The 23202-nt window shown below is 37.2% G+C and overlaps 1 protein-coding gene across 1 annotated transcript in view; it reads right to left on the bottom strand.

Moving 5' to 3' along the window:
- LOC126249374 (O-acyltransferase like protein-like) overlaps positions 1–23202 on the bottom strand; it is a 272872-nt gene that overhangs the window by 17455 nt on the left and 232215 nt on the right. The window contains exons 10-14 of the mRNA XM_049951028.1: positions 21013–21178; positions 19445–19524; positions 19136–19231; positions 6544–6673; positions 1883–2057 (exon numbers count right to left, since the gene is read on the bottom strand). Of these exons, the coding sequence (XP_049806985.1) occupies positions 1883–2057; positions 6544–6673; positions 19136–19231; positions 19445–19524; positions 21013–21178 (647 nt within the window). The remainder of the gene's footprint in view (positions 1–1882; positions 2058–6543; positions 6674–19135; positions 19232–19444; positions 19525–21012; positions 21179–23202) is intronic.

Genomic DNA, 23202 nt, shown 5'->3' with positions numbered 1-23202 from the left:
CCAACTGAGGCACCAGGTGGAAATGGCATGGCAAGCCGTTCCACAGGACTACATCCAGCATCTCTACGATCGTCTCCATGGGAGAATAGCAGCCTGCATTGCTGCGAAAGGTGGATATACACTGTACTAGTGCCGACATTGTGCATGCTCTGTTGCCTGTGTCTATGTGCCTGTGGTTCTGTCAGTGTGATCATGTGATGTATCTGACCCCAGGAATGTGTCAATAAAGTTTCCCCTTCCTGGGACAATGAATTCACAGTGTTCTTATTTCAATTTCCACAATAGGGGTTGAGTGTCCACCAGAAATGTAGTAGTTATTAAAAATATTACATATAGTATCTGGGTTTTTTATAATGTTACCATCATGTCTTATGCTGAGTGGTTCCACGTTCATCTTGTTGGCACCTTTTCGGTATTTGTCAATCAGATTCCAAGATGCTTTGCTTATGTTGTCAGACTGTTCTATTGTTTTGCTGTTAATCTGCTTCCTTAGGTTAACAATTTCAGTTTTAAAAGTTTGCATGGTCCTATTGTATTTTTCCTTGAAAACCTGCATAGTAGTAGCTTTATAAAGCTGGTTTAGATCATGTACTTGCTGCCCGAGCCTAATCAGATTTGTTGGGATTTTTAGTCTAGGATTTCTTCCATTTTAACAGTGTTTAACTACCTTCTGGATTTCTCTGACTGGACAACTATATTCATAGTGATGCAGTAGGGTTGAGTAGAATTCATTCCATTTCTCATCTGACCCATTTATCTGGTATACAGAATCCCATTTCTCAATCGCTAGTTTGTCTTTAAGGGCATTAATATTTGAGGTATTCAGCATTTGTTTCTGTAGCACAATTTTTGTTATTTTAGGCACAACTGAATTTTTGTATTCTATTATCTGACAGAAGTGGTCAGAATAAAGAAAATCTAAGTTACTGTAATTTACCTTATCTATAACATCTTTGTTGAACATGTGTCCATCACTCTGGTGTCAGAGTTCACTATATTTATAAGATTGTATGAGGTCAGTACATCACTGAGTTTCAAGTTTACTATACTATTTGAGTTTGCATCTATATTAAAGTCACCTAATATAGTAAGGTCATTAGAACTGGCCTGACCAACAACACTACTAAGTTTATCCATAAACAGCATTACATCAGCATTTGGTGGCCTATATACTCCAATCACTTTATGCTTTTGTAACTTAAGTTCATTACTGTGGAGTACAATACCTGTCATTTCAATTGATCCTTCTTTGGTGTGGTGTTCAAGAAAGGAAATTTTTTAGCTTCTATGTCCTTATTAACATAATCTGCCACACCACCACCTTTATGGTTTTGCTTACAATAACTATTTGCTAGTATGTAACCTAATCTATAATGTAGTATTTCACTGCATTTTAGACCATGTTCCATTATTACTAGTACATGTGGCAAGTGTTCCTCTATAATATATGTTGATATTCTCCTGAAGTGCACTATGGCTTACATATAAGGATTATAATTAACTTTTTTACAACATTAACAAAAAATATGTATAGTGTGCTTAAACTGTGAAATCCTGAGATCTTTTCCAAGGGACTAATATATTAAGGAGGCAATAACACAAGTGCTATGGTCAATATTTTTAACTCACAGGTCTACAGCAATACTGATTCTATCAGAGTGCTTTCTGTTGACTCAGATGCTGTATTCTGATGTCATAAAAACGTAATTAATTGATAATGGACTGAGTAGTTCTTGTAAAGGTGCAGTAATTTTTGAAAAACAATTTACTGTTACATGTAAGTAAAGAAAATTTAAAAAAAAAGATTATATCACAGATTTACTGGACAATTAGGGCCTAGAAATACATTTATTTTGTTATGGAATTTAGTTACAAGTCTTACCACCATAGCCTGTTGAACAAGCTACAACAATCCATCCCAGAGCCAATGCCCAGGCAGAATGACTCAGTGAAGAATATGCAGCACCAGTTACTGGGTGCAGTTCCACATTGTACAGGCCATAGATAAGTGCCAGGATGCCTGTTATTGAAAGCAGCCATCCACATATCACTGCAAACTAAATTAAATAGTTCATTAAGAGCAGGGAAAATATGATTTACCCAACTGAAGGACATCAATTATAATTAATTAATTTGGTTATTTAATAAATGTTTTACTATATGAGTAATATGAGTAACTCATCACAGATGAGATAGTGTGTATTTGAGTACCTGTCCAGTTGTGTATGTGAATGTGAGCAGCTTCTGTCAGAAGAAGAGCCAGAGCTCAAAAGCTAGTTGTTAATAATATGTTCTGTTACATGGGTCCATGTACAGCATATAAGTCAGCTGAATGTGAGTGACTGCCCTTCCTTTATATTTTCATATTCACTGAGGTGACAAAAGTATCTCCTAATATTGTGTTGACCTCATTTTGCCTGGAGTAGTACAGCAACTCACTGTGGCATGGACTCAACAAGTCATTGCTGAGCCATGTGCTATTTTGTCAAAAACTGACATTTTGAGTCCACGGTTGTGTACAAAATATAGGCTGACTCTTGTATAGAAGATAACAGCAACCAGCCACTTTTACAATGCTGTTTATTTATTTAAGCAGTGCCGTTACTGGTTTCGAACTGACAGGTTCAGCTTCAGACAGCTACTCCACGTTTTATGTTACCTTTTGACATTTGTTTCCCCAACTGACAAAGTTTCCTTGGGGTAGTGGTGCCCTACAACTAAAACGAGATGTGAGACAATGTCTTTTTAACTAATGTAAACACATTATTAAAGGGAAGATATTTCGTTTACTTACAATGAAAAATCTGTACCATTGTGTTCCAGTGCAGACTGCTTATGATCTTGCAGCAGCAAAAATCTGTATGATGCACTTTTTTATGTATATATATGCACGCAATATAAAATGAGAGTGGAAGTCTTTGCCATTGTTATGGCTGTAATATCACCATCCTTGTATATATACCTCAATGTGATCAAACTTCTTAGTGTGTTGCTTTACATTATGTGCATATAATATAGATAAAAGAGTGCTTGATACAGTTTTTCGCTGCTACAAGATCATAAGCAGTCTGCACTGGAACATAATGGCATGGATTTTTCATCGTAAGTAAATGAAACATTTATCATTTAATAATTTGTTTACATCACTTAAAATCATTGTGATGCACAATTACAGTGAAAAATATATTGTCTCACATCTTGTTGTAGTTGTGGAGCACCACTATCCCATGGAAATTTCATCAGTTGGGGAAACAAAAGGTGAAATATAATGTAAAATGTGAACTTGCCATCTGAATATGAACCTGTCAGTTCGAAACCGGTAACGGCACTGTTTAAATAAATAAATAGCATTGTAAAAAGTGGCTGGTTGCTGTTATCTTCTGTGTAAGAGTCAATCTATATAATACTGAGCCATGGTGCCTCTACAGCCATCCATAGTTATGAAAGTGTTGCTGGTGCAGGATTTTGTGCATGGACTGACCCCATGATTATGTAACATAAATCATTGATGGCTAGCCAAATCATTCACTCAAATTGTCCGTAATGTTCTTCACACCAGCCATGAACAATTATGGCCTGGTAACATGGCACATTGACATCTGGAAAAATTCCATTGTAGTTTAGGAACATGATGTCTATAATGGCTGCAACATAACCACTTCCAGTCAGTGATCAGTTTAGTTGGATCAGAGGGTTCCGTCCATTCTGTGAAAACACAGACCACACCATTACGGTGCCACCACCAGCTTGCACAGTGCCTCAGCTCTTACCAACTGAAATCAGGACTCATCTTACCAGGACATAGTTTTCCAGCTGTTTTGGGTCCCACCAATATGGTGATGAGCCCAGAAGAGGTGCTGCAGGTGATGTGCTATTAGCAAAGGCACTCACATTGATCATCTGGTGCCAAATTATACCATACTGTCCCAGTGGATACATTCGTTGTAGAAGCCATGTTGATTTCTGTGGTTATTTCACACAGTGTTGCCTGTCTATCTGCACTGAAAACTCTATGCAAACACCTCAGGTCTTGGTCATTAAGTGAAGGATGTCAGTCACTGCATTGTCCTTGGTGAGAGGTAATGCCTGAAATCTGGTATTCTCACCACACTCTTGACACTGTGGATCTTGGAATATTGAATTCCCTAACAATTTCCAAAATGGAATGTCCCACGTGTCTACCTCAAATTACTGTTCCAAATTCAAAGTCTGTTAATTCCTGTTGTATGGTGCTAATCATGTCCAAAATGAGTCACCTTAGTACAAATGACAACTCCACCAATGCATTGCCCTTTTATCCCTTGTGTATGTGATACTATCACCATCCGGATAGGTACATATAGCTATCCCATGACTTTAAATTTAAATTTAAACATAAGGGAATTAGTCACAAATTGTAAAGAAGAAATTAATATGTAATATATTGCAAAAAGTCATCTACATACTATGCTGCAATCTTTTTTTATATATAGGTTAAATTTTAGAGTAGACTATGTAAATGTCATTGTACCATCAAAATGAAAGGGCCTATATGTAATGATACAACATTTATCACTCATAATACATCTAATGACTGAAATAAATAAATGTATTCAGCATTGTAACTGGTGACAAAATATATGGTGTTTCAAAAAGAATATACTTATTTTGAACACATATATTTATTAAATTGTAAGACATGCAACTATGAAACTTGGGACATATATTTATGACTTTCTCAAGTTTAGATTACAGATGTTCAATATGTCCTCCACCAATGACATGAACAATGTCACATTGATACTCACATTCCTCTCATACTAGAGAATGAATGTCCATTGTCATTAATGTTATGGCAGTACTTATTTGGTTCTTCAACTCCTCTAGGTTCTGTGGTAGTGTTGATACATAAACATTGTTCTTAATGAAACCCCACAAGCAGAAGCCATAGGGCTTCAAATCTGGTGACCACGGAGGCCAGCTGTGAAGGGCTAAGTTGCCTGCTGTTTCACAACCAATCCAATGGCTGAGTAGAGTTCCATTCACTTTGTGACTCCAGCGAGGGGGTGCCTAACCTTGTTGATAAATGGAGTTTCACTTGTACATCCTCAGAAATAACCAATTTTTGTAACATAGCAGGATACTACTGACTGTTAATAACGAGTTGATTTTGTAGGACTATATTGGAAAGCAGCTGAATCTGTGTGACATTTTCATCAGAAACATGAGGGTGGCTGGGACTCTTTCCTTTAATACATTGGAAAGCAGCTGAATCTGTGTGATATTTTCATCAGAAACATGGGAGTGGCTGGGACTCTTTCCTTTACATACACATTCTGTGTCTACAAACTGTTGATAGCATCTGTGAATGTTCCATCCATTCAGAGGATCAGTTTGGTACCTCATCCTGCAACATTTTTGTACTATAATATCATGGAATTGCACTTCAAAAACTTGAGAGCACAAAATGATTTCTCTTGCAGAGTAGCCATTTTGCAACATGATGGTAATCAAGAAACAGAAGACAAACAACATCTGGCAGCAAGGAATATAAAGTAGACAATGTATTTGTTCCTCCAATAACCAAGCTGTGGCACAGTGATTGATAGATAATACATTGTAACATGTATATCCTTTTTGAAACACCCTGTGGGCACATCACCACAATTGGGTCTGAAGAATGAGCAACAGTAATGATGGATCAACAAGCTGAAGTATGCTTTCCTAAACTTCTTCAAAGAATCCAGGAGAAAGAGCAACAATAGGTCCAATGTGATCTGCCCATGTGCATCTGCTCACAGTACAGAAGAGAGAGAGAGAGAGAGAGAGAGAGAGAGAGAGAGAGAGAGAGAGAGAGAGAGTGAGGAATGATGATGAAACCATTAGAGATGGAATACAATCTCAGAACGGACAAGAATGGGGGTGAAATTGGCAATTGGCTCTGCCCTTCTTGAAAGGAACCATTTTAGTGTGTAGCTGAAATCATTGAGAGAAATCACAGAAAACTTAAATTTGGATTGGTGAATGAAAATGTGAACACCATTCCTCCAAACTGCAAATCGAATGTCTCAGTCACTGAGAGTTTGTTAAAAAAATCTTAAGGATTTTGGAATAAATGCATTTCAGCATCCAGCTTATAGTCTAGTCCGATCCCTTGGGAATTTTTATCTTTCCAAAAGAGACATAAATTATCTGTGACCAGTGTTCTAAGCCCCTCAAAATGACTGTTTTTGCCTACAAGCCCTGATAAGTAACTCTCCCAAGGAGATAAAAGAATGAATCTTCACTATACAATTGCTGAGAATACAATGGTGGATAAGCCACTGATAAAATTTAAAGTTTTGGGGAATACACCAATTTGTGTTACTTTTCCAGAACTTGCAATGTATCCACATAAATGAGAAATAAAGTGAATGGAACTCTACTCAGAGTTTATGAATGATAATCCTAGACACATATATCCAAAATAATGTCCATATAGGGTACAAACTTGACTGTCAACAGTTTAGGAATGCAATAAATAAGAGCAAGGAAAAACTATTTCATTTACATTTTTCTTGGTACCTTGTTCATTGTTATTTTGCAGTCAGTTTTGTACAGTAGCCATCCTATACACATTCCAATGATATATGGACCTAATCTGGTCCATGGCTTGTCATATATCTTATCAAACAATGCTAGAGGATCATCTTCACTGAAAAATAAAGAGAAAAGTAGTTATTATTTTCATTTTATTGGATTGAATGGAAGTAATACAAGCAATGAGTCAAAACAGGTTCCTTGATGATTGCTACTGACTTCATAGGGAACAATATTGGCACTTGCATAAAATTTTATAGAACATTTTAAAATTATCTTAGCATACAATGCAAAATACAGCGAACAACTGTAAAGTGCCCTGGATTCTGTTTTGTCATGGGTTTTCAGATAAAATTTGTGTCATGAAGTATTGTTGTGCTATTATATATGTAGCCTTGCATAATTTATATATTTGTATTGTAGTTTTTGTGTTGGTAATAGTTAAAAAGTAAATAGTGGAGAAGAAATATTAATCCACTGTCTAAACTATAATTTATTAGGTGTACAAAATTTTGCTAATGAATGTATGATTTTTCCACAAACTAAATGTATGGGGTAGTAGTGATAATGGAATGAACAAAAAACTCCCTAAGTAATTGTTATTATTGCTAGTCAGTCAATAAAAGCAGGGAATGAAGTCCCTGAATTACATGCATTCAGTTAAATACTTTTTCATCACAAAGACAGCATTACTTATGCCTAATTCAATACATTACTGTGTGTTTTAGATGTGTTCATGATTATGTCATCAATTTGTCATGATATAAGGTTTTACATAATCAATTTCCAGTACATTTCTCATCACGGCATCATATACACAAAATCACAAATTGACTTATTCTGCAACATATTGGTCAACAAATAAATAAAAGACTTAATAATGAAATACTGGAGTTTGTCTAATCGTTCCAAAACGTTTAAGATTACTGTTATGTTACATTATGTGCCACATTAACAGTAGTGATCCTATCTCACTAAGCTGAGGAACACCTAGCTCTTGCGTGGGTTGAAACATATCTTAACATCATAAAGCAAAGGAACACATTAACCATACAACAGGAATAAGACTAAATTTAAAGTGGAGTAGAATTTAATGACTCATAAGAGTCAGTGCTGGGCTCACATCTATTCTTGACATACAATAGTTATTTACCCATGACATTGCAGGACTCTAAAAAACATAGCATTTGCTGATGACACAAGCATATTGATAAACGGTTCAGACATGCCCATATGAAACATAGGCAGGAGGATAATGGAATAGACTTACATCTATTTCACAGCAGACAGCTTAAACCTTAATTTTACAAAGATTCTTTTTCCAGAACTACAAACAAACAAAAATGACTTAAATGTACCAGAAGTTGAGATCAAGAGGCACACACAAAGGATGAGGCTCCATCTGTGGAGTTCCTTGGCTTCCAGATGGACAATGAACTGAAGTGGCTCCAGTACTTGGATAAATTAATCAAAAAACTGAGTCATGCTTGTTTTGCACTAATAAATCTGAGTCATTGCTTTGATTGGCAGATGGGTTTTCTAGCATACTTTGCATACTTTCAGTTAATGTTCTCCTATGGTACAATCTCCTGGAGCAACTCAGCTAATCTCAAAAAAGTAACTACATATTTGGTGTCTGGTCTTTTGGACATGGCTGAAAGAACAGACACCATTTTGACACTACAGCCACTATGAATCGAGACACAAAGGAGATAAAGACATTAGCTGCCAGTGGGCATTGAGTTATATCAGTGGGGGTAGTTGAAAATTTGTGTCAGACCGGGATTCAAACCTGGGTCTCCTGCCAACTAGGCAGTTACACTGACCACTATTCCATCCAGACACAGTGCCCACAACCACCATGTGGACTAGTGGACTACCCCAGCATGCTTCCTGTCAGACCCAAAATCTCAAAATATACCATACACTACTGATGTAGCGCCCATGCTCATTAGCTTCATTACTCACAGAATCTCGCCCATTCCTGTAAAAGTTTCAGCTTGATATGCATCTATACTGAAGGGACCATTAGCCAACATCACCTTAATTAATAATATATGTAGTGTCTAGTCTTTTGGACACATCCTAAAGAACAGGCACCATTTTCATCTAAATAGATTCAAATTGATCCAAATGGATCAAAATGGTGTCTATGGTTTAGGATATGTCCAAAAGACCAGACAACACATATATATTAATTAAGGGGATGATGGTCAATGATGCTTTCAGTGCAGATGCACATCAAGATCGGACTCTTACAGGAATCAGTGAGATGCCGCAAGTAATAAGCCTAATGATCAGGGTCACTACATCAGTAGTGGGTAGTATAAGTTAAGGATTTGGGTCTGACAGGGGCATGCTAGGATAGATGATGCAGTTGTGGTGACCACTGTGTCTGGATGGCATAGTGGTCAGTGCAATTGCCTAGTAAGCAGGAGACACAAGTTCGAATCCCGCACTGCACAAATTTTCATCTTGCCCCATTGATATAAATAAATGCTTACTGGCAGCTAATATTTTTAATTCTCTTGTGTCTTAACTAAAAAAAAAGTATTTATTCTACAGAAGTGTGTACTAAGAATATTATGTAAAGCTGATAAACAACAACCTTGCAGAAAATAGTTTAAGGGCTTTGGGATTCTTACACTTATATGCCAATATTTATACTCCCTAATGATATTTGTGATTAATAACAAAAGTAACTTTAGGATGAACAATAAAATTCACAACCACAATCCTACACTGCTGGTTATCAAAACAGCAATACAAGAAGCGATAGAAGATACAATGTTTTACTTATTGTACATATACACCGACATGCCATAAACATTATAAGCATCGCCCACCCTGACGTGGGATGCCACACAGTTGCGTTGTGGGCACATGATGTGGTAAGAAAAGTACATAAGCAGAGCAGACATGATGGGGGATCACCCTAGTGATGATATGGGCTGCAAATGGGAAATTCTATTGAGATAAGCAACTCTGAGAATGGACAGATTATTATTACGTACAGCCTATGATTGAGTATCTTTAAAATAATGAAGCTGGTTGAAAGTTCATGTGCTATTGTCATTAGCATTTCCAGAAAGAGGAAGAAGGACAGTGAAACTACCACTAGGTGCTAAATGGTTGGACATCCATGACAAACCCAGAACGTGGGGATTGGAGGCTTGCCTCCTCCATAAAGTAGGATAGCTGGTGATCTGTGGCATCTCTGTTAAAAGAGCACAATGCTAGTGCATGCATAAGTGTTTCAGAGCATACTGTTCATCATACATTGTTGAACATGGAGCTCTGCAGCAGACCAGCCCTACGCATTCACATGTTGACCCAATGACATCATCAATTATGACTGCAATGGGCCGGGACCATTGAAATTCAATCGTCAGCCAATGGGTGAATTACACATTTGTTGCACTAGATCAATTGTCATTTCCACAAAAGCCATCATCAAGGTGAACGGCAGCTTGAAACTTGCAGCATGCCACAGACACAGCCTGGTGGGAGCAGTATTATGCTATGAGAGACATTTTCCTGTGGTTGCATGGGACCTGGTAGTAATCGAAGACATGCTGACAGCTGTGAACCCCGAGCACCCCTTCATGCTTGATGTCTTCCATGAGGCAATGTCATCTTTCAGTAGTATAACTGTCCATGTCTCTGAGCCAGATCCATGCCACAGTGGTTCGATGAGCATTGTAGTGAACTGATATTGATGTCTCGATGACCAAATTCACCTGATGTAAATCCTATGGAATCCATATGGGCCACTATCAGGTGCTCTCACCGCGTACACAAATCAGCGGCCCATTATTTATGCAGATGAGGAGGACATTAGTGTAGATTAGATTAGATTAATACTAGTTCCATGGATCATGAATACGATATTTCGTAATGATGTGGAACGAGTCGAATTTTCCAATACATGACATAATTAGGTTAATTTAACAACATACTTAAGTTAATATAACAACTTTATTTTATTGTGTTTTTTTGTTTTTCTTTATTTTTTATTTTTATTTATTTTTATTTATTTTTTTAAAATATTTTTTGTTTTATTGTTTTCTTAATTTATATCTAAAAATTCCTCTATGGAGTAAAAGGAGTTGTCATTCAGAAATTCTTTTAATTTCTTCTTAAATACTTGTTGGTTATCTGTCAGACTTTTTATACTATTTGGTAAGTGACCAAAGACTTTAGTGCCAGTATAATTCACCCCTTTCTGTGCCAAAGTTAGATTTAATCTTGAATAGTGACGATCATCCTTTCTCCTAGTATTGTAGTTATGCACACTGCTATTACTTTTGAATTGGGTTTGGTTGTTAATAACAAATTTCATAAGAGAGTATATATACTGAGAAGCTACTGTGAATATCCCTAGATCCTTAAATAAATGTCTCCAGGATGATCTTGGGTGGACTCCAGCTATTATTCTGATTACACGCTTTTGTGCAATAAATACTTTATTCCTCAGTGATGAATTACCCCAAAATATGATGCCATATGAAAGCAATGAGTGAAAATAGGCGTAGTAAGCTAATGTACTAAGATGTTTATCACCAAAATTTGCAATGACCCTTATTGCATAAGTAGCTGAACTCAAACGTTTCAGCAGATCATCAATGTGTTTCTTCCAATTTAATCTCTCATCAATGGACACACCTAAAATTTGCAATATTCTACCTTAGCTATATGCTTCTGATTAAGGTCTATATTTATTAATGGAGTCATACCATTCACTGTACGGAACTGTATGTACTGTGTCTTATCAAAATTCAGTGAGAGTCCGTTTACAAGGAACTACTTAGTAATTTTCTGAAAGACAGTATTGACAATTTCATCAGTTAATTCTTGTTTGTCAGGTGTGATTACTATACTTGTATCATCAGCAAAGAGAACTAACTTTGCCTCTTCATGAATATAGAATGGCAAGTCATTAATATATAATAAGAACAACAAAGGACCCAAGACTGACCCTTGTGGAACCCCATTCTTGATAGTTCCCCAGTTTGAGGAATGTGCTGGTCTTTGCATGTTACGAGAACTACTTATTTCAACTTTCTGCACTCTTCCAGTTAGGTACGAATTAAACCATTTGTGCACTGTCCCACTCATGCCACAATACTTGAGCTTGTCTAGCAGAATTTCATGATTTACACAATCAAAAGCCTTTGAGAGATCACAAAAAATCCCAATGGGTGGTGTTCGGTTATTCAGATCATTCAAAATTTGACTGGTGAAAGCATATATGGCATTTTCTGTTGAAAAGCCTTTCTGGAAACCAAACTGACATTTTGTTAGTACTTCATTTTTACAGATATGTGAAGCTACTCTTGAATACCTTACTTTCTCAAAAATTTTGGATAAAGCTGTTAGAAGGGAGATTGGGCGGTAATTGTTGACATCAGATCTATCCCCCTTTTTATGCAAAGGTATAACAATAGCATATTTCAGTCTATCAGGGAAAATGCCCTGTTCCAGAGAGCTATTACACAGGTGGCTGAGAATCTTACTTATCTGTTGAGAACAAGCTTTTAGTATTTTGCTGGAAATGCCATCAATTCCATGTGATTTTTTGCTTTTAAGCAAGTTTATTATTTTCCTAATTTCAGAGGGAGAAGTGGGTGAGATTTCAATTGTATCAAATTGCATAGGTATGGCCTCTTCCATTAACAGCCTAGCATCTTCTAATGAACACCTGGATCCTACTATATCCACAACATTTAGAAAATGATTATTAAAAATACTTTCAACTTCTGACTTTTTGTTCGTAAAGTTTTCATTCAATTTGATGGTAATACTGTCTTCCTCTGCTCTTGGTTGACCTGTTTCTCTTTTAATAATATTGCAAATTGTTTTAATCTTATTATCAGAGTTGCTGATTTCAGACATGATACACATACTCCTGGATTTTTTAATAACTTTTCTTAATATAACACAGTAGTTTTTATAATTTTTGATAGTTTCTGGGTCACTACTCTTTCTTGCTGTCAGATACATTTCCCGTTTCCGGTTACAAGATATTTTTATACCCTTAATAAGCCTTGGTTTGTTACAAGGTTTCTTACGAGTATATTTAACTATTTTCTTGGGGAAGCAGTTTTCAAATGCATTTACAAAAATGTCATGAAATAAATTATATTTTAAATTGGCATCAGGTTCATGGTACACCTCATCCCAGTCTAACTGCTGTAGGCTTTCCCTGAAATTTGCAATAGTTAAATCGTTGACTGGACGTACTACTTTGGAGGACTGTTTAGTATTGCTGAATGGAGCTATGTCATATATTGTAACTAGCTGTGCACCATGATCAGAAAGACCATTCTCAACAGGCTGAGCATTTATCTGGTTAAACTTATCTTGGTCTATAAAGAAGTTATCTATCAGTGAGCTGCTATCCTTTACCACCCGAGTAGGAAAATCAATAACGGGTGTCAAATTGAAAGAACCGAGTAATACTTCAAGGTCATTTTTCCTATTACCCTCTTTCAGAGAATCTACATTGAAGTCCCCACAAATAATAATTTGCTTCCCCCTGTCTGACAGATAGCACAACAAGGAGTCCAAATTTTTCAGAAATAGATGAAAATTTCCTGATGGGGACCTATATACAGTGTTTAACGTGTTGTTGACAATGAGGTCATTAGAGATGGAGTACAAGTTCAGATGGAGGATGGAGGAAGAAGTTGGCTGTGCCCTTACAGAAGAACCACCCTGGTTGCCTCAAAAAATTTAGGGAAATCACAGAAATCCTAAATCAGAATGGCTGGATGCAGGTTTTAACCATAATCCTTGCAAATGCGAGTCCAGTGTACCAACCACTGTGCTACCTCACTCAGTGTTTTTTATGTGAATTACATGACCTTTGCATAGACTTCTGATGTCACATACCTCTACAAACCCACCAACAAACTGACGGACCCCTGTATGCAGGATCAGTGATGTATTTTGTTCCAAAGAGGGACAAACAAGCTGTTAAGCAGGTAGTCATAATGTTTTGGGTCATCAGTGTATAGAATACTAGAAAGAATATGTCATTATATTTGTAGGTGATGTGGTGGTATACAAGGTGCAGAATTTACTACACAGAGCTACCATCCCTGCCAGCAACAATGGCTCTAAACCATCTGGCACTGGGTTGAACTGAGCTTGGAGTACAGATATGGGTATGTCATTCCATATTGGTTCAGCTCTGTGCCAGAGTTCAGCAATCATTGTGGCTGGTGAGTTGTGGTGTGCCAGTCTCTCAACAACTTATGACTAAATATTTTCAGTGGGTAAAGGATCTGGAGAACATGTTGCCTGGGGCAACAGTCAAGCACCTTCTGTACTGAGGCTAGATCAGGATAGCATGGTCACGGTTTTGTCATGCATTACCTTATTGAAAGATATTTTTATGATATCTTGAAGTTAAGCACAACCACTGGCCTTAAGATGTCAGAAATGTAGCGCCTACAGTCCAAATTACCAGCCAAGTCAACAAGAGACCCCACACCTTCATGTCAGATGCTCACTCTGTATGATGTTAATTCATTCTGGAGCCTCCACACACACACACACACACACACACACACACACACACACACACACACACACACACACACACACACACACACATACGTAGATACATACATTGTGATGTTAACACAGAACTAGGACTCATCAGAAAACATGACATGGTGCCACTCCTTCTGCATCCAACATTGTCATTGGGTGCACCAATGTCAGTGTGCCTCTCTTTGCTGCCATGCGAAAGAAAGCCACAACAGTGGCCACAGACAGTCCAGTGTGTTCCAGACGTCATCATGCTTTTTGTGTAAATACTTGTATTGCTGTAAACAAGCCCATATCCTGACTCAGCATGTGTGACACAGCTCTATTATTCTACATGGTTGAGCAAACAATATGTCTGTTCTCGCATGAACCCACTGACTCCATATTCACATGACAGTAGTGCATTCACAACTGATGCAGGCTACAGTATTGCAGAATGATAAGCCACAATCTAAAGAGGTCATCATCCAGCAGCTGTTGAATTCCATGTGTTGGTAGAAATTTGTACTTCTTATGCAAGTCATAACTCAATCACTTTACAAACAAACCAACTTTCAAATGTGATTTGTGACAGAGAAATCCACTGCGTAATCCTTTGTGATATACAGAATGTAGATGGCATTTCTCCTAGCTGCTTTGTGTGATTGGACCATACATCCAAGATGTAGCCAACTTGATATTTCTTGCAAGTCACCTGCAAAGTATTGCAATTTTAATGGAAGCACTTTTTAAGGAAAAATAGCAGCCATATAGGCTATGCATCCATCTTGAAGGTTCAAAATGGAGTTTTATATTCTGGCACAAAAGTCTATAGCAGGTGGTTAGTAAATTTTGAGTACAATTTTGAAAATCCCCAGATATTAACAAAAACATAAAAGAATATTTTATTAGCCATTCCTTCTACAATTTATCAGAATATTTTTAACCACTTAATTCTAATGTTTCTGTCAACAGATTTTGACTTTGCTGATTCTGTTTCACATATGATTGATTGTGTTTTTAGTTATGTAAGTGATTTGTTTGAAATATTAGATAGGAACAGCAGTTGAGTAGTGAAAAAGGAAGTGGGGTGGTTGTTTTCAAAGTAGACTAGCATTAGTTATGACTTGTTGTTACTGTACTTTAGTTTGCAGTGGCCGTGTCTGTCTGTTAATGTGTTACACAACTCATTCCATGTATCTCAAGGCTCTGCTTCATGAAGAAATTTATGGAACAATGAATGAATATATGAATCAATGAGTACCATTTGATAGCTCTGCTTAGAACAGTATGTGCTGTGATCTACGAGCCAATCACCTTCAAGGCAGTTACAAATTCAGTAAGGTATGGGTACGAATACTTGAAAAGTATACAGAAAAACACACACCACACAAAATATTACAAACTTATTAATAAAATTACAGAAAGATCTCAGTGGAATACAAACAGCACAATAAAATGAATGAATCAAGTAATTCCGGTACTTTCAACAATGCGGAGTTTTTGAGCAGCAGAGAGGCATATAACCAAGAAGATGAACATAGTAACTGTGTCTTTGAACTTGTATTCTTTGTCAGAGCTTGCTTTCCACATCCTTCCCTTTCCAAGTTACAAACGTGTCCATCAAATGCAGAAACCTACCAGTAACAGGAACATAAATATAATAACCCAAATTATTCTTAGATTATGTCACATGGGAAGTGGATAGAAAATGACATTACACACATCAAAATATAACTCAAATCATAAGTAAACTTTTTGTAATGTTAGGAATATACACTGTTGTGCAAAAATTAAGAACAAAATCAAGTTTTGCATGCTGTGTCACTGCCAAGTAACACAACTTGATGAAATTTAGAGCACACACAGAAAGAACTGCTACAGTGTAGTACAGAAGGTAACATAAAAAAAGACATGCAGTGAGATGAATAGAAATAACACATTTATTCAAAGGCAAAAATTTCTCTGAAGTCACCATGATTTATGATGGTCATGGTACATAACAGGGTGCGATCATCATGGACAGCATGCGTGCCCTGCAGTGTGCTCCCACGACAGCCATCAGGTCAGTAAGGAGTTCTTGTTGTAGGGTGTTTCATTCCTCCAGCAGTACAGTTCACAAATGCTGAATAGTCGTTGGTGTATGTGAACATGCCCAATGCATCCCACATGTGCTTGATGGGATTTAAGTTAGGGGAATGGGCAGGCTAGTCCATTCAGTCATTCAATATCTTCTTGTTGCAATAGCTCCTCTACCTGCATTGTTTGATTTGGTCATGCATTGTCATTCGTTAAAGTAAAGTCAGGGCTGAATGCACCTCTGAAGAGACACAGATGGAGAAAAGACACACATGGAGAAGGAGTAGAGTGTCACAATAACAGCGACCAGTGCATGTATTGTATTTAAATACACACATCAAAAAAAGTTTTGCATCACCCTGGTTCCCAGAACTCCTGAAGATAGACACTAACTGTGGGTATTGTATCACGGACACAATCCCTTTGACTGTTCAGACACATCACTAAATCTGCCCAAAGACGTAGACAATGATGCATGAGCAGCGTCCGACAGCCGATTATTTCCAGTCATTCCAGCAGATAGGAGGTACACAGCTCAACCATACCTAAATGGTCAATACCATAGTTTGATCATGTCACCGTTGTTACTTTGTGCCAGGAAGGGCTCTCAACAAGGGAAGTGTCCAGGCATCTTGGAGTGAACCAAAGAGATGTTGTTTGGACATGGTGGAGATGCAGAGCGACAGGAATTGTCAATGACATGCCTCACTCAGGCCGTCCAAGGGCTACTATGGCAGTGGATGACCACTACCTATGGATTATGGTTCGGAGGAACCCTGACAGCAACATTACCATGTTGAATAATGCTTTTTGTGCAGCCACAGGACATTGTGTTATGACTCAAACTGTGCGTAACAGCCTGCATGATGTGCAAATTAATTCCTGATGTCCATGGTGAGGTCCATCTTTGCAACCACAACACCATGCAGTGTGGTAGAGATGGGCACAACAACATTCCGAATGGACCGCTCAGGATTTCCATCATGTTCTCTTCACCGATGAGTGTTGCATATGCCTTCAACCAGACAATCATCGGATACATGTTTGGAGGCAACCCGGTCAGGCTGAATGCCTTAGACACACTGTCCACTGAGTGCAGCAAGGTGGAGGTTCCCTGCTGTTTTGGGATGGCATTATGTGGGGCCAACGTATGCCACCGGTGGTCATGGAAGGTGCCATAACGGCTGTACGATATGTGAATCCCATCCTCCGACTGATAGTGCAACCATATCAGCAGCATATTGGTGAGGCATTCATCTTCATGGATGTCAATTTGTGCCCCCATCATGGACATCTTGTGAATGACTTCCTTCAGGATAATGACATCGCTTGACTAGAGTGGCCAGAATGTTCTCCAGACATGAACCCTGTTGAACATGCCTGGGATAGATTGAAAAGGGCTGTTTATGGACAATGTGACCCACCAACCACTCTGAGGGATCTTCTCTGAATTCCCGTTGAGGAGTGAGACAATCTGGACCAACAGTGCCTTGGTGAACTTGTGGACAGTATTCCATGACAAATACAGGAATGCATCAATGCAAGAGGACATGCTACTGGGTATTAGAGGTACCTGTGTGTACAACAATCTGGACCACCACTTCTGAAGGTCTCGCTGTATCATGGTACAACATGCAATGTGTGGTTTTCATGAGCAATAAAGAGGGCAGAAATGATGTTTATGTTGATCTCTATTCCAGTTTTCTGTACACGTTCCGGTACTCTTGGAACCAAGGTGATACAAAGCTTTTTTTGATGTGTGTATTTGGAGGTCAGAACACACATGCAGCATTATGTCTTCTAACACCATAATACCTGGACCACCAAAATGATCATGACTGACAAAGTTCCTGTGTGCATTGCATGTCCTCACCTCTCTTCACATAAGGATACATCCAGAATCACTACTCAAGCTGAATTTGCCTTCATGTGAGAAGAGGACATGACTGCACTTCTGATTGTTTCAGTCCCTATGCTCTTGGCTCCATCCCAAATGGTGACACTGTTGTTTAGGTGTCAACAGAACACAACATCCTTTGGGGAGCAGTGCCTGTGGTGAGGAATGCTCCCAATGCATGTGAAACAATGCTGTGAGCAACACCAAACTGCGGGCTACACATGTCACACTTCATCCTTATTTCAGTTTCCTGATGATTCTTACTCATGTGAAGTCACCCAAATGTTATACTCAAGTCATGTTATAATCAAGAATGCCACCACAGTGCACTATAACTGCTTACTGATTGATACAGACTGTCTTTTTCCCATTCCTTCAACTGTCTAGTGTTGCAGGGCCAGCCCAATTTAGTGCTATAGTCATACAGACCTCATGCCATGTGATGTCTAGCTTTCTGTGCATGACTGGAAGACCTCTGGCAACATATATCTACACTTTCATTCATTTCGACCGAGTAGTTAGTATGTTATGTTACTTTTTCTGTCTCATTCTTAAGTTTTGCAGAACAGCATATTTATATCAAATAAAAGATGTATTTAGTTAGTAAATCATATTCAGAGTAAACTAAAATGTGGTATATTACAAGAACATACAAATTTAAAGAAAAATATGGTGACATCAAAATTTTAAACTGTAATGGGTCCTTAATATACTATACTATTAAATGCTACTATGGGATATGTTCTGATGCTTTAACCCTCATATCTTCTCAGAAGCAATATAGCAGTGATTACAAAAATTGGTTATAAAAAATCTAGGAAGTCAGATACTCATCTTTGAGTGATGGCACAGCTACATAATTTAGTCCATAACACTTAAATTTTGTCTTAACTTACTGGAATAATTATTGTTAGATTAGATGTAACAATTTTAGTAATTACTTTTAATTCAGCTGGGGCACAAAATATTGCAAGGGGGAGAAGAAGATTTTCTTGTACTGTATCTTCATGGTTGTAATTCAGAAACATATAATTAGATACTGGTAAATCTACGGTTTGACTGTACCTTGGCATATGTTTATTTGTGTAAGCAATAAATGCAGTTGTGCACCATGAACTCATTAGAAGCATCGCAACCATTGCTGCTGCTACCTGAAAATGGCTGAAAAAGAGAAATTATTCTTTTCTCAATAAGGAAATTTAATTTATTGTACTTATAATCAGCTTTTGAATTTTAAGCTAACAAATTTTTGACAGTATGCAAAAGGATTTCCTTAATCTGTTTCAAAAGCACATTCTTTCATTGTTACCTGCTATATGATATGTTTCAGTGATGAAATAATCATTAGAAATAGCATTCAAGCATGGTTCTTACCTAGCTGCCACAATAAGTATAGCTATCCCAAGTATATAGAACTGTGTGTCATCTGCTAAATACCAGCTCCACAACATGCACTGAAATGGAAAAGCGTTAGTTTTCAGAAGAAAACTGAAATAAAATGTCACTAAATCACTCACTTCTTAAAAATTCAGATTAGGTTGCAGTATATATTATTTTGTAAACTGAAGACTTCCATTCTAAAAACAACATTTGATCCTATTACTGACAAACTAGTATGTAGCTTAAAATTCAGGTTATGTATATGAAAATAACTGGAAATTATTTTGTCCGTTGTAATATTGGTGAAACAACACTAGGTGACCTCATTGTCTGAACACCAAGACCACTTGACTGTGAATAGTTGAATTCTGTGTAACCAGTGCTATTTCTTGTTTATATATTAATTACAGTGTTATGTGTAAAACTTCATAAAGAAAATAAGGAGACTAAAATTCTCTTAATCAGTTGTAATAAGTGAATATTTGAATAACTGAATGGATATTTGGTACTGTAAAAACCTCAGAGGTCATCTGAGGTACTGGAAGTGACAATGCATTATGTTTACTATAATAAACTTGTATAAAAGTCAAGAGATTGTTCATATACACACACACTCACCTAGTCTCCAATCACTGAAAAAATACATATTGCATTCATGTTCATTTACAGCCAATACCAAACTCTCCAACTACAAGAGTACATATATATCAAGTCACATCCATTTCTTAGGTTTCATTAGAAATTCATCTTCTTTATAAGCATTTATTTCTGATAGAAATATTTTCATCTTTCCCTTGAACTGATATGACAAGGTATGTCAAAGCAAGCCGATGTTTTTGTGTAGTTAAAACTGAATGATATTAGGTCATGCTTGATTCTAGTATTCTGGCCGTTATTTTACTATTTATAGCTGTAATAGTTCTGCCTGACATGCTTCAGGCACTGTATAGTAAATAATGGTAGCAGTCTTATAATATGAAGAATTCTAAAACTCTGTCTACAATGAGCTGTATGTATTATATTGCATATTATTCTCATTGCCTTAAAAGCATACCTCATTACTGGTAGTTAATAGCTAGAATAGTGTAGACAGACAATTTTAAACAACCTCTTCTCTGCAGAGCTCAGTTCCATACATGTACAATAATAATTGCTCAGTTCTTCTGGCTTGCCTGACAGTGTCTTTATAGAAACACAGTCTTCAATTTCTTCTCTAGTATCCCTACATAACACACTTTACAACATTCAAAAAGAGTTTCACCAGTGCGAGTAGAATGGTATGTACTCTAGTGAATATGCTCCCGACTGCATTGTCTGTCCCTGATTCCAACTACTTATAAACTCTCGCTTTGGTGGCAGCTCACAACTTCATTTTTTATCAATTAAAAGAAAATGGTAAACTGAATAATAATACTAAAAAGTGAATATTGTAGAGTTTTCCAGGCGAGATTTTTAAGACTAATTATTTCATGTGCCAAACAACAAAGGCACTCCTTTTTGATGTAAGAATTTCATGTGCAATAAATTTTCCCTGGCTTCTAATGACTGAATACGTTACTCACCATGTCTTGGACTGGGTAAAAGGTGTTGATGAAAAGTGCATTTCTCCACCAGTATTTTTTACAATTTATATGGTCCATTGTTGGTGGTTCAAATACAGAATTATAGTAGAACCATTTCATGCTTATCTCCACAACTCCCAGAACAAACATATATGGAACAGTCAATCTGTATGAAAATAAGAACAACTGAATCCATTATTTGAAATTAACAACATGAGATTTTTTTAATAACAGACATTAATCAAACAGTAATGGATTTGAAAAATAAGAAAAATATTCTTAATGTTATGTGACTTAAGCAATGCTCAGATTCATTACTAATGAGTGTCTGCTGTAAGCCTTCATTTCATTAGTGTATGTAAATTCATCATAGTAGTACTCACAAATTTTTGAATATTAGATTACATTTTTTTCTATTAGAAATACTTAGTGAAAAATTTATGCAAGTTTACTGGAGGACTCTATTGCTGTATGCTTTTCTTTGTTGTTATCACCTTGCTGATCATTATTTTATGTTAATGATGTTTCATTTAGATTAGTGGGCCTTTACCTACGTCATATCAAGACATTTCAATTCTATGTCAAGTAACACAGCAAGCTAATTATTCTACACTAAATTAGTGATCATTCATATTTACTACATAATTCAGACAGAAATAAATATTTTCTGTTAGTACTGTCTAAGAAAATAGAAATAAAACAAGTTATATGAAATGTTCTTCATATCTGGTTCCCCTTGTCTTCACAGCAGGTGGGTTCTCCTCAGACAGAGGTTTGCCCCTCTTTTCCAACCTTTCCCAGCTAGTCTTTTTCTCTTTACTGAGGAAGGAACACACAAGCTCTGAAAATGTTCCTGTCATAAATACTCGGAATTTTGATGCTTAAAGGTAGTTACCGGCCAGCCAGTCTGTCCCCTTGTAATTTAACAGTTTTCAAAAGATAAATTCAATGTTGACTTAAGAAATACAATGTTTCACTGCCAGGTTGAAAAACTCTCTGCCTGTATTTTCAAAACCTTTCAGTCCAACAAATATTCCCAGAAGATGGTTCTTACACTGAAGATCCTTCTTTGCCATAGCCTTTATTTCACTTGGTTTGTCATTGGTCAAGTGCCTCAACTTGAAACCACACTGACTGTAACTGAAAACCTTACTGAATTCTGTAACCCACATCAAATGACTGTTATTGGAGCTGGTAAGGGCTACACTTCCACAACTACCTGGATTAGTGAAGTCTATACAGGTTATCACATTCCTCTCTGTGGCTATTCACACCACATTCTGTTAAAGGAATAAGTTAGGAAATCACTCTGGGATTTTAGTTTTAAGTACTGCAACGTATGTTTCTGCATTCAGTCTACCTCATATCGGAAGCCTTAAATGAGACATACTGCAGTTGCAAATACAGGGTGATGCTTGTATTCTACTGTTTTGATGGAGCTGAAGTACATTTCTGTGCATTCTGAACTGTACCAGTTTGTCACATCCATATTAACTTTAGATGTTACTGTATGGATATCCACCACTATCCTACTATACTTTCTGGAGTATCTCTTATTACACTACATCTGTGATTGAACTACTGCAGTGCATGCATTGCATTTCTTATTAATCTTCCTGACTGATTGTGATTTTTGTGTTGATAGAGTGATGTAATGATAGACTGAAAGAACCACTACCATATCCTCTTGTCTCTCTCTTGTAACACAACTGCCATTTGTTTGTGCCTTAAACAAGGCTGTAAAGTTTGCATCTGTGAATTATTCCATCAATTTTTGGGCATGCATCTAGGACATCATTACTCCCTCTCCCAATATTTTGGATGAGAACTTTCCAGTCACCATAAATGAAAGTCCATGACTGACTTCCAGTGTTAAGGGTGCCTATTTATTTGTTGAACTCCCCGAACCACTCTACTCAAAGCTGTGCTGGTGAGTATATGGCTCTGAGCACTATAGGACTTAACATCTGTGGTCAGCAGTCCCCTAGAACTTAGAACTACTTAAACCTAACTAACGTAAGGACATCACACACATCCATGCCCGAGGCAGGATTCGAACCTACGACCGTAGCAGTCGCGTGGTGCTGGTGAGTATAACATGCATGCATCACAGATGATGTTGTTGACACAATGGTGCCAATTATGTATGGAAGTTAAGTATCAAAGATAAAATGATGTGAGTGCTGAGTA

Source organism: Schistocerca nitens, chromosome 3, assembly GCF_023898315.1.
Source record: "Schistocerca nitens isolate TAMUIC-IGC-003100 chromosome 3, iqSchNite1.1, whole genome shotgun sequence".
NCBI lineage: Eukaryota > Metazoa > Arthropoda > Insecta > Orthoptera > Acrididae > Schistocerca > Schistocerca nitens.
The sequence above is the reverse complement of the archived record's forward strand: the minus strand, read 5'-3'. Positions and strand labels throughout refer to the sequence as shown.